The sequence below is a fragment of the Copidosoma floridanum genome, unplaced genomic scaffold (genome assembly GCF_036245765.1).
Source record: "Copidosoma floridanum isolate Cflo_tuat_1 unplaced genomic scaffold, Cflo_Japanese_pri ptg000014l, whole genome shotgun sequence".
Classification (NCBI taxonomy): Eukaryota; Metazoa; Arthropoda; class Insecta; order Hymenoptera; family Encyrtidae; genus Copidosoma; species Copidosoma floridanum.
Window position 1 is genome coordinate 2,810,821 of NW_028321891.1, and position 12,929 is coordinate 2,823,749.

Below are 12,929 nucleotides of genomic sequence, written 5' to 3' on the forward strand. Positions count from 1 at the left end.
GATTCCTGCGTTACCGGTGGTCGATGAGGTTGCAAATTTTGAATTTTCAAATCGTAGATTGCCGTGTTCGCTGGGCCGATCATAGCCGTGCTCTTCTCGGTGTTTGGCTTTTGCATTCGTTACTACGACACACCCAAGGGCTTTCGTTGGATATTCCACATCTCGTACTTCCGGGCGGGCTTCCACAGCCTCCTGATGACCGTCTACGGCCACAACAGAACTAACCTCTACTGCGAACAGTTGCCCGACGATCTGAGCTACTGCCACTACATGCAGCCGACCAAGTTCCTCAAGGAGATGGAGATACTCAACACTAACGTCGTTGAGAATCTGACCCTCATCGTCAGCATGGGTGTGCTCATGCATCTGCTCACGGCTAGCGCCCTCTGGTGCAAGCTCAATCGCCGGTGAGCTCAGTGAATGAGTTACTGCAGGTTTTTTTTTTTTTTTTTTTTTTTTTTTTTTTTTTGAACAATTTTTTGCTTGCCTAGTGTAAATTTTGTACATATACAAAGTGCCGTCGGAGTGGAGAAAAGCGAGAGTCGAGTTTTTTGTTTTCAACCTTACTTTTAACGAGCATGAGTGACTTTTTATAAATTTTTATCGCGAGTTTCGTTTTTCAGTCCACTGGTGTGTGTGTGTGTGTGTGTGTGTGTGACTTTTCGAGAGTTTCGATACAAACAGGTTTTTCCGATCGTTACCACTGTTAGGACTTCCTTATTGTTCCCGATGAATTTTTAATGGCCTTTTTTCATGTGCGTTAAATTATGTAAGTTTGAACCCTGACACAGAGTTTTTCGCTCTTTTTTATTGATGGCGCAAAGATTACTATTTATTATACCTAAGGTGGTATGCATAGTTACAGAAAATCACCATAGAAATCAATTGAAAACGAGAGGTTGAATTTTTGTACAGCAGCGTTGGTCGTTATTTTACCGTATATGATTCTGGATAGAAGAAGAGTAATTAAGGTTCTTCTTCAACAATCATACTCTCCAGCTCTCTTTACTTATGTATACATAGATATTTTATAGCTATTGTAAAAATTTGTTGATATCGTACTATAATATGTTTTTTGTGGCGTCAGCTTTAAATTATTGGCGATTATTCTAGTTCATAAGGTAAAAACACATCATTCGTGATTTGTATTGTAAATTATCGTCTTGTAGTTTTTTGACAACACTTTATGATTATTATTATGTGTAAATAGAAAAGAGAAGTGATGTCTCAATCGATTTTTTTAATATTAATGATAAAAAAGTGAAAATATAAAGATTGGGAAAACTATGGATTTTTATGATATTTTACATTTATCTAAAATCAATTAGAATATTAATACACGTTTGTAAGATTTATTTTTCTTTCTTCATATAAATAATTATCCTTAGATTTTGCGCGGTGTGCAAGTATTTCAGTATTTATCATGAGTTAAAAATAATTTCTATGGTTAAGGACAAAATATCTCGTGGACCTTTTCATTTGCCACTTGTTATACTTATTGTAGAAAAAGTAAAATAGATTTTGACTTTAAGTTATGAGAATTTAAAAATTGTAAATAAAAACTCGAAAGAGATACTTGTCAGAATGTATTGGTGAAACAAGTTAGTAAAGTACTAGTCGTAAATTAATCAAAAAATTGTATACTACGTAGATGCGTAAGTGAATTTTCTGGGTTTTATCAAACCTTTTTGTAATTACTAAATAAACATTTAAATTATTTGATAGTAAAAAGTTGTTATTCATTATTTTATCATATAATGATGTATTATTAAGTATATAAAATTAGCTTATAAAGTCTGTTATAACTAGGTAATCTCGAGAGAGATAGTGGCCATTTTCGCATAAGAAAAAATATTTCATTTGTAAAACGCATTATTAGAGTGTAGTAAAATAAGTGAGCACACCATTTACGAGAAATGAATGGCGTGGTTTATATATACGTAACAAAAATTTCTCTAAAAGTAATTATACATTTGGTGTTTGTGTTATACAAAAAATGAAATTAAAATTTTCAAACTAAATTCTTACCAACGATGAATATGTGTCACCTGAAAAAATATTATATTAAGGGAGGGAAGTCAGTTTTCTCCTTTATACAAGCTATAAAACTAATAAAAAAGATTCCACGTGCAATTTGCGACGTTTGAAAACATTTGATCGCAATTTACAGGATACAAAAAGAAGTTGTACTTTACATAAATGCGTAAGATTGTAAAAAAAATTTATTCATAGATTTAATATACATAATATAAATATCGTTTATTTATAATAGAAAAGGCTGTTCAGGTCACAACTGCATGCAACGAAAGTAATTCAATTAGCTTAGTAGTGGTGTTACAATAATTTGAAACATACATGGTTTACAAACAAGATCACAATATGTCCATGCTAGAAAGAGCATTACAAATAAGGAGATACAACTGGAATTCGATAATTTTATTTTAAGAAGTGATTAAAGCAGATACATAAAAATTTTTGATTAAAAAATCACTAGGTAACTTGGTTGAAATTCTTACGGCTGTTTCAACCAAATCCAAATTACGATTGACATATTCTTACATCTAATTGTTCAAAGAACTTGGCAGTTGCGCGAGTTTACTTCATTATAAATAGCTGAAAGGTGAAGATAATAAAACTTGTTAGAACAATAAAATGTATTATTTCATTTACATGGAGGTCCATGTATACGTGTAAATTAAATATATTAAGACACACATGTCCGCAATAGCCCCGGTCAAGCACAAGGCTGCGAGTGCATGCATGATATAACTATGACTATCTGTTACTTGTACTTGATAAGTATAGAGGTACGAGTAGTGTTGAAATTACTTTTTAACGATTTTACTTTTTTACTTTCAAGTTTAGGATATTATGGAGTATGCACATTTATAGCACCTGATTTTCTTTCGCTCGCAATATGTATTCAACAAAAAAAAAAAAAAAAAATTAAATTTAACGGTATTGCGCGAAAAGGACAACCTTAGTTTTACAAATTAAAAATTAGAAAAAAAAGAAAAGATACAGCAGAAGGAAGCTGCGAGATTGGCAAAAAGAGTTTCTTGCAACCTTGAAAACTCTGCACTTCGAGAACACCTACACCCACAAGAGACATAAAGAAAACGCACTTTTTTTGAAAACCCCGCATCTAAAAAGCGCAAACGGCCCGGGCGTCTAATACTTACTTATCTCCACGAGGACCTTGACTAATTGACTAATCGGCGAATTGCAACCAACCAGCCGGCCGTCGCTACGATGTGCGCGCCTATATACGTGCACTTGTTCCGTTCGAACTGCAGCAGCTATATAGCTTGGGATGAGGGCGTGTATTTATAGTATACGTACGGCCGGTGAAGCGAAGCGGACGAGCGATTATTTATAATATTCCGACGGACTACTGCCAAGTGGCTGATAAGATCGATACTGTATACATTGACTATACTTTTGCGCTATAATTGTATGCATGTGGTTACACCAAAGGGTAAGGGTCGAACAAAGTTGATATTGTCTTTAGGGCGCGAGAATTGGATTTGCGAAATTAACGAGTATACGTACTTTTTTCTTTCATACCCTCGCAGTGTGTAGTATTCGCGGTACGATCAGTTCGCTGGTGATAGTTTTAAAAATAATTATTTTTTTTTCCTTCTGTATTTTCATTCTGATGCGAGAAATAAGTAATCGGGACTACGAAGCGTGAAAAAATGCACTCGGCCGTGGCGTGGATGACGTGTAATTAATTAAAGTTAAGTATAACGAGCGAACGCGTCTCAAAGGTGAATCGATGATGGATGAAGCGGTTCGCGAGAAACGTTTTTTTTTTTTTATTTTTTATTATATTCCCTTTAATCGTTCATCGTCCTGAGCTTATCTTGATGTTTATCTCCATCCGAGGGCGAATTAATTTCGACGCGCGGTTATTCAACCGCGTCAGCTGCGGCTACTATTGTTTGCAAGGAAAAGATTGCACCTCAGCATCAGAGTCACTGAACGATTGCAATATAAATTCTACGACTCGATCATACCTACAAAGGTCAGGCTCGGTCGACACTCGAAGAAATCGGTGATAAATTTAACGAAAAAAAAAGAGAACGGCCCCAAAAATCTCAACGGATCCGAACGAGATACGAGCAATTAAAAAAACAAAAAAAAGAATCTCAGCTGACATCGAACCCCCTCGCTCGCAAATACCGAGAGAGAAAGAGCTCTCACTCCCACACCTCCGCACGAGCGTAGACGATAACAGCTGTTCATTTTTTTTTTTTTTTTTCATCTCCTCCAATGTACGCACATCACGGGCAAATGAACAAGCGCGTAACGTATCGGTACTATAATTGTGCGCGTAGACAACCGGCTGGCTGCGCGCACACACACATTTGCGCGCATACGATTTGTTCTCGCGCTGTGATAGTACAGCGCTATAACGCGCGTATGACGACAGTAGCTAGACCCGACGGATGCCAGGGAGCAACTTTGTCCGTGGGCATCGGTTGCACTTTGTTTCCAGTCGACTCCGCGTAGCCGAGCCAGCCGCTCGACTCTTGCCACGTGCTTCGTGACAGATATAAGTTCGCGCTTTTTTCACCCCCGTTTTACTAGTGCGTCGATCTATAAAGTGTGCAACTCGCTGACGCCGCGAGAGTTTTCGCGATGGCCACTTTGTCTTAGGGAAACGAGCGTTATGTGCTTTGTTTGGTGGTGACGGTTGTAAATGTGCGAGCGATCGGTGAAAAATCGGTAGCAAAACGGCCATGGGTCGGGAGTCCCGGCTCTGCAGGTGAGAGCCTCCCTTTGGGCCATTCCCCTGTAACACGGGTGAATGAAACAAAAATATTCCAAATTCAGAAGGGCCAAGGGGTACTTGTACTGGTGAGAAGAGAGAAAGCGAGACTCCCCCGAGGATGTCGTCGCCCGGCGCGGCTCCCCTGGGCCGGGCCAACCAGCTCAATCTCACCTTCGACGATCTCACCTACGTCGTGCGCAACCGGATCTTCCACGAGGGACGATTTTCCTTCCGCTTTCAAGGTTCGTCCTCGCGGTGTGTCTATATGTACAGGGGACGCGAGGGTGTGTCAACTGGGACTGATATTCCGAGGAATTCCTTGCATCAAGTGCTTTTATCGTCGCGCTGCTTGCGGCAGTCATTTGGGAATCCATATCAATAACAAAAAAAAAATCAACTGTACAAAAAGCAATTAACAGTGTCACGATAAGATAATTCTTTTTTTTTTTTTTTTTTTTTTTTTTTTAATGCTCGATTATTTTGTACGATTGGTATGCTTTATGTTCCGCGATGAAATTTGTCGAGCGTTCGAGTCCTGGAATTATTTTCAATTGTACACCACGAGTGTACCCTACCGTATACGTGCGATATTCAGAAAAAAAGCGGTGTAACGATGACAACAAGCCGTGCAGTTTTTTGAGTATTCAGGCAAACAAAATTTTCGCCACGTCGGATGAAAATTTTTTTCTTGTACGCTCGTGTGGTGTGTACCCTAATAGCGTTTTATTGTCCGAGCCGCGGAATGACACGCAGACTCGATGTAAACTGTTTTAATTTCGTGGATTCACTTTCGGCACAGCGCAGCAATAATTAATGGGGGGAAGCCCGAATTGATGATCGGGTTTTTTCTTTTGTTCATTAGCGTCCGTGCGTGGAATTTATAGAGCGGTCACTATCAATGAGGTCGTATCGATAAGAATTCGGTCGCTGACTTTTTTTTTTAAATTTAATCTTTACCCACACTTCGTACGAACAGAGGGGCGATTAACTCCAAAGTGTAAGAGAGCGGGTGGGCGAAACACTTGAACACAAAATCTCACTAGATATATTCAGAGATTCGCGCTTCAAATTACCGCGTCTTTTTTTACTACAGCAATACTTGTATCAATAGGTTCATTGTATAAATGCAGTACTTACAGTATTTAAATTCAAGTTATTCTGTACTAGTATTTCAATCCGCATAAATGAGCCATTTTTTTTTTTTTAAAGACTATATATAAAAAAACGATGCATTTTCTGTGTAAACCACTGTATTTATAAGTTATTGACTGATAGTACTTTACTTGAAAATGTATCATTTTTTAATGGGGTATTTATACGTACTCGTTTAAAATTAGTTAAGGTAATCGATGTGACGAAAATCAAATAGCTATATCGATGCTTCGATAGATAAGGGTCGTATCTAGATTTTTAGTTTGATATAGAGATATAATACAAGGAAAAAAGTGTTGCACAACAAATTACTATTTTGTTCAAAAAAGTAGGGACATATTTATATAGTTGTATAAAAAAGATAAATTTTCACCATTCAAGCACATCCCCTACTTTCCAGAATAAAACGCACGTAGCATCTTCTTTCTAGCTTTTCAATGAAAAAAAAAAAAAAAAAACAAATTATCTTTTTTTAAATGAAATCACCTTTAATTCCGACGTAAATGTAATCAAACGATTCTTCTTTCATCACGTTAAAGTATACAAAAGTAGCATACTTATTACACGTACATAATTAGCTGTCTGAAAAAGACTCTCGTTATACATCGAAATAGATCACGCGTATCCCCATAAAAATATCAAAATAACCCACCCAAGCTAGAGCCGCAGCACATGGCATCGTACAAGTAACTCTGCTATTACTATACAAATATAGCTGTTATATATATATAACCAACACAGCCCGTCACGTGAGCGTCATTAAACGCTATTATGCATACATCATGTTATACTCGCGAGCCGAAGTTGTAGTGGTCACCTCGTAAGTACCGCCTCAAAAGGGAGAAGATGCCATCATTTCTCTGTCTCTTTCTCGCTCTGCTCGCGCTTCGCAGCTTATCACCTCGAGATGATCGTCGCTCGAGAGTGACCAAAAAATACAGAAAAAACAGAAAAAAAAGAGATGTCACGCGGAACGAGTACTACACCCATATAGTTCCTTATCACCTTGCCCGCTCGATGATGTTGCGATTCGAAGTTCCCTTTACTCGAGATGCGTCGGTATAGGTATACGTACTGTTCGGATCGCAATACTTCTTGCGGAAACTGTTCTTACTACAATTTGCGTTACTCAATCCGAAATGGTGTCGTTTTATTTTTGTTTTTCCAGCCATCAGTGCTTGCATCTTGGACATGAACCATGTATACCCATAAATATAGAAATCGAGAAAAACAAAGCAAAAGATAGCCGTTCGCATTGGCTCTAATGGGATTACATGTTGAAATACAATAAGTCAATTGGGTCCGCGCCGGGCAATTGGGTTTAATTTCAACAAGATCGAGGTATTTTATTTTTATTGACTCGACCGCGACGAAACGTCTTTTTCTCGTCCACTGCGGGCTCGTCTTTAATTTACATTACCCACACGTACTGCGCACGTATTATCGTTGTCATTCTAGTCGCATATATAGTATACACTATGTATATACGCTTTTGGCGTACGTACGTATATTTTACTATATAGTAATGCTCAAATGCAAAACGAGTTTGGCCAATGATTTATGTGCAATTACAGGTATGTCCACATGCTGCGCACACCTGTAACGTGCGTTTTTACCTCTGTACTTTTGATGGACGTTCCGTGAGTTAATGTACGGTTACCGTTGCGGAGTGCCATTGGAAAAAAGAAAAAATGTATGTCACAATCGTAGGAAATTTATTAGTATGGTTTCTTTCTTACTCAAATTTGTGACAAACGTGGAAAGCGTTCGGTTCAAGTGTCGAATTAAATTCAAAAAAATCATAAGTAATCGAATCAACTAATAAAATAATGACGACACAAAGACATATGATTATATTGTAGGAGTTACTTGCGCGAGTTTCGCGACGAGTTAAAAACAATGTTGCTTAGCGGCTCCTTGTTGATCATAGCGAATTCTGATATGTTATTTGGACAAGTTGGAAATTTTACTTTTACGAAATTTCCCAAATCAACCTAAAGTTGGGAACGGGTAGGTAGTGCGTCAATCACACCACAGTATATTTTCAGCAAATCTTTGAGAAACTACTGAATCGATAAAATATTAATCGGACGAACAAACGCTAGACTTGATAAAGCCTCATTGAAATTAAAACTTTTTCAAGTAAAAAAACACCTTGTTATGAAACACGAAAAAAAAAAAAAAAACACATGATTTTCCAAGCGAAGAACAAATAGCTGACAATATGGTTTAGGATACACTTTGTTTTTTTTCAGAGAGGAAGAAACTACTGACAAACGTAAGCGGGGAATTTCGAGCGGGAGAATTGACGGCGATCATCGGCCCGTCCGGAGCTGGCAAGTCCAAGCTGATGGATATCCTGGCCGGGTTCAGGTAAACTCTCGAATGATATAAACCAAAAATTCCCCCATGTTGAGATCGATGATCCCCAACGTTTGCGCAGAAAGTCCAACGTGACGGGCGAAGTGCGGGTGAACGGCAGAGTGCGGACCTTGGCTGCCTTTCGCCGCTCCTCGGCCTACATAATGCAAGACGGGAACCTGCAGCCTCTGCTCACCGTCGAGGAATCCATGAGGATAGCGGCAGACCTCAAGCTCGACTCCTCGGCAGCCGCCAAGCACCACAGCGTAAGCCAAAAAACAATCATCATTTTAGCAACGGCTCCATTGTTTGCCGGGTGTCCCGAAACTTTTACGCAATTGATTGACCTTCCGACGGTTCGCTCCTTTTATCAATCCCGGAGAGAATACAAGCAACACAAAGGAGCCACGAGAAGCTCGCTGAATAATTTTCTCATTTCGGAGATAACTGGTCGGTTCAAATGGCGCACGAGTGAAATGAGAAAATTGCCCTGAGATATGGACGGGCAGACTTGCATACACATACGTATTATAGCCTCGCGCACTGAACTTGGCAGCGAGAGTCAACGTATTTTTTCACCAAAGTTTTAAATTTCCACGACTCCATTGTTCGAACACCGCGTTCGAATCAATTGCGTCACAAACGACCGACAATTGTGTGTGTCCGATACCGCCGACTATACTTCAGGTACAGCGCCGAGGTACCAACGGTTGCATACGTGGTAGGCGCGCAAAACTTGACTGAGGTGACGCCGAATGTAATACAAAGTACAATCAGCGCCACCACAGTCAAATTGAACTTTGAACTCTCGAAAGTCTGGAGAGTCGAATTGAGACACGTTTGTTTTTTCAATTAAAGATCGACGTCATAATAAAGGAGCTGGGTCTGGAGGCGGTGCGAGCGTCGAGGACGAAGAACCTGAGCGGTGGCGAAAAAAAGCGACTGGCGATAGCACTGGAGCTCATCGGCAACCCGCCAATCATGTTCTTCGACGAGCCCACCAGGTATACCAAAATATATATATACCATCGTTCACTTGGAAGGAAATAAATGAAAAAAAAAAAAAAAAATTGTTGTTTTAAATACAGCGGCCTCGACAGCGTAGCTTCGCGTCAATGCATCGGCATTCTAAAGTCCCTGGCGCGGGAGGGCCGCACCATAGTCTGCATCCTCCACCAGCCAAGCGGTGTCCTGTTCGACGTGATCGACCACTTGTACGTCGTGGCCGACAGCTGCTGCGTTTACTCCGGCGGCTCGCGGAACCTCGTCCCCTACCTCCGAAGCTTGGGCCTCCACTGCCCCACCTACCACAACCCGGCCGATTACCGTGAGTACATATACCTATAGCCACGTCCCAATGGGTCCGCGTTACCGATCCTCCGATCAGTTCTAGAGATCATAAACGGCGAGCACGGCGAGCACGTGCCCCGGATGATCGAGGCCGCGCAGAACGGACGCTCGCAACGCTGGCGGGGCACGCGCGAGGACGCGCCGAACCTCGACCGCAAACTCGCTTCCCTGGGGATAGATCGGCTGCCAAAGCTGCCCATAAACGCCGTTCTCCACGAGATCGGCGCCTCGAGCTCGGCGTACTACGCCAGGGGCTCCTTCAAGCAACTGTGCATTTTGCTCAGGCGCAACGCGCTCAAACTCTCCAGGGACAGGGTCGGTATATTATATATATATCTACGTGTAAAATTGAATCGACAATTTGTATCGATGGTTTGTACACGCTTCAGGTGCTTGTTTACTCGAGGCTTGCGGTGCACTTTTTGCTGTCGTTCCTCGTCGGTTGTTTATTCTACAAGATCGGCCAAGACGCGGCCTACGCCATCGACAACTTCAACTTGATATTCTTCAACACGATGACCTTGATGTACAACGCCTTCAACACCACGATAATAACCTGTGAGTTGTTGCATCGTTATGTTTGATGCAAGTGCGTGTATGGGTCGACTGATGGTTGGTTGTTTTTTTTTTTTTTTTCCAGTCCCGGAAGAGTTGCCGATTTTGGCGCGCGAGCACTTCAACCGCTGGTACAAGCTGCCCGCGTATTACGTGGCCAACAAACTGATCGACCTCCCGGTGCAGATAGTCGCCGTGTCGACGTACACGTTGATTTTCTACCAGATGAGCGGCCAGATACCGGAGCTCAGGAGGCTGGGACTGTGTCTGCTGATATACTTGCTCGCCAGTCTCGTCGCCCAGATGGTCGGGCTGATTTTGGGCACCATCTTCAACGTACAGGTGAGAGACTAAAACCGTCAGTTTGACAGTTTCAAGAGAATTTTCATCGCATGGTTGGGTCATTTTGTTTCAGAACGGGGTGATATTTGGGCCTTTCGCCATACTGCCCTTCGTCGTTTTTAGCGGATTTTTCGTGCACATACGGGACGCGCACCCCTACCTACAGTGGCTCTTTCACGCGTCGTTCTTCAAGTATGCCTTCGAAGGCGCCATGGTTGCGATTTACGGGTACTACTCGATTGGCTTCGATCATTTGTTTGATCGTCATTAGTTCTGGATAATAATAAAATGGTGTTTAAATGTATACGTTTCAGGTACGACAGACCAAAGATGAAGTGCTCCAAGGATTATTGTCATTACACTTCGCCAAAGACGCTCTTGGACGCGGTGGACATGAAGAACTCGAATTACTTGGTGTCTGTGCTGTTCCTCGTCGGATTGTACGTTGTTCTGGATGTGATGGCTTACTCGGTCATACGCTTGAAAATGAAGCTGCGATAACGATCGCGATACAAGCAGTGTTTGCTTGCAAAAGATGTTACTTCAAGATAACCTTCACCGTAGAGTTTGAATGAGTCTGTTGATGAAAAAGTGGTATAAAAGTGGTTCGAGTGAAAGTGCGTAAAAGAACAGAAATGCCAGTGAAAACTACTGACGATAAAATAATTTTTATGCATACGATCACCAGTAAGAGCTAGTTGGTATCATGACGCTTATTATCATTGTTTGCTTTTTTTTGTTTTTTCGTAATTTTATAGCTCATGCATCATTTAAAAATTGATGGAAGTATTCTTGAAAAATTCTGAAAATTAAAAATGATAGAAGACTGGGAAATATTGTCAATATTTCTTGTGTTCATTAAAGAAAGTTAGCTTAAATTCTAACAAAATTTTATAAATACTTGTACTAAACAATTTATTGCACAGATGATTAAAGGTACATAAAATAATATGTTGTAGATATATTATTTTTATGCTTATGTTTTAAAATAGTAACTTTGTAATGAATAAATAAAAAGTAAACAAGTTACTGATGCAAAATTAATTATGTGTAAAAAGTATATATCGTTTGAAAAAATAATTTCTGACCAGTACAACACAGTACATTCATAAAGATAAGCTTTTAATAAGAAAGGACAAAAAATATTCGTCAGCGATAAAAAGTAATAAAGTGCAGAAATTACCAAAGAGTCATAAAAGTGCAAAAGTTGGTACCATGGGCTAGAAGAAACAAGTTAAACTAATTTAACCAGTAAAGATGAATGATTAAAATGCATTTGTAAAATCAAAATGTTATAAAGAGATGTAGAAATTAATACAGATGATTTTAACAAATATTTACTTTGAAACTTTTGCATGTACATAATGTAGTAAGCAATAAATTTTTGAACGAATCAAAATTATTCACATAAATATTAGTGCTAAGAACTGAATACTGTAATCAACTCCAGAGCTCTGGTTTGGTAACTTTTTTAAATTGAAATTTTGGTAATGTTTTAATGTATAATATATAAAAAGCCATGCAATAATATATGACACGAGTAGTTGAATTATTTGATATAGTTTTTTCACTTATCTGTATATTAACAGAAAAGTACGTGTCATACAATAAAATGAAAATGAAAAAAAATTGTTTGCGATAGCAGATCGTTGAATAAGATTTTTTCGATTAAATCAACTCAGTGAATGTGTCCTAGTAATTTAATGAAAAAATCATATAGAATGTAGATAAACTATACTTAAATTCACATGTCACGGTGCCGAACGGAAAATCTTTTCTACATGTAATTATACAATATAATATTACAATGTAATATCGTGAGGTACTATGTGACTCACAATATTTAGGCTATGAAAGTGCAAAGCATTTAACTGAAATGCCAAGTCAGAGAAAAAAAAAAAACACAAAGAAGTTGAACAGCAATAAACAAAATGTATTTATCTTTATTTCTATCGTTTGTATTTTAATTGTGAAAACAACATAAATAAATATAACTATTTTGTGTAAATCTGTTTTAATTCTTTTAACAATTGTATATGCCACAAAGATGTTTAAGAACAATGGATTAGCAATGTTTAAGTCAGCCGAGATTTTTTCAAGTACATTGACAAATTTGCATTAAAGGTAGAAGGAGCAGTATGGATGTGTCAATCAATATTTGGACAAACCCATGTGCCCGGGCTGCTTCATGCTAAATAATTATTGGCATTGATAGTTTTGAAGACGGTGAATAAAGATGTTACTGCCACGTTTTCCTTGATACTTCCTTTAGTTAGTTGGATTAACAATTATTTTTATAATTTAAACTAGTTGCGTCCCTTATTGACACTTGTTTTTTTTATAAATAACGAATAAATATTTAATAGAATTGCAAAAAAAAAAAAAAAAATGT

General features: G+C 39.0%; 2 protein-coding genes and 1 long non-coding RNA gene across 4 annotated transcripts in view; 2 read left to right on the top strand and 1 right to left on the bottom strand.

Moving 5' to 3' along the window:
* LOC106638246 (ATP-binding cassette sub-family G member 1) overlaps positions 1-440 on the top strand; it is a 28,149-nt gene extending 27,709 nt beyond the window's left edge. For both annotated transcript variants that reach the window (XM_014351328.2, XM_014351326.2), the window contains exon 10: positions 58-440. In XM_014351328.2, the coding sequence (XP_014206814.2) occupies positions 58-411 (354 nt within the window). In that variant the 3' untranslated portion in view covers positions 412-440. The remainder of the gene's footprint in view (positions 1-57) is intronic.
* A 1,773-nt stretch (positions 441-2,213) lies between these two features.
* Positions 2,214-3,259, bottom strand: LOC106638248 (uncharacterized). The gene is made up of 2 exons (XR_001338942.2): positions 3,183-3,259; positions 2,214-2,613 (listed from the first exon to the last, which is right to left on the bottom strand). It is a non-coding gene; the product is annotated as an uncharacterized LOC106638248 (long non-coding RNA).
* Positions 3,260-4,631: 1,372 nt separating this feature from the next.
* On the top strand, positions 4,632-12,433 carry LOC106638204 (ATP-binding cassette sub-family G member 4-like). Its single transcript, XM_014351274.2, has 10 exons — positions 4,632-5,019; positions 8,185-8,302; positions 8,373-8,556; positions 9,149-9,294; positions 9,379-9,617; positions 9,678-9,955; positions 10,030-10,198; positions 10,281-10,537; positions 10,611-10,765; positions 10,852-12,433. Exons 1-10 carry the CDS (start codon positions 4,896-4,898, stop codon positions 11,036-11,038), a joined length of 1,857 nt encoding a protein of 618 aa, XP_014206760.2. The 5' UTR covers positions 4,632-4,895; the 3' UTR covers positions 11,039-12,433.
* Positions 12,434-12,929: the final 496 nt, after the last annotated feature.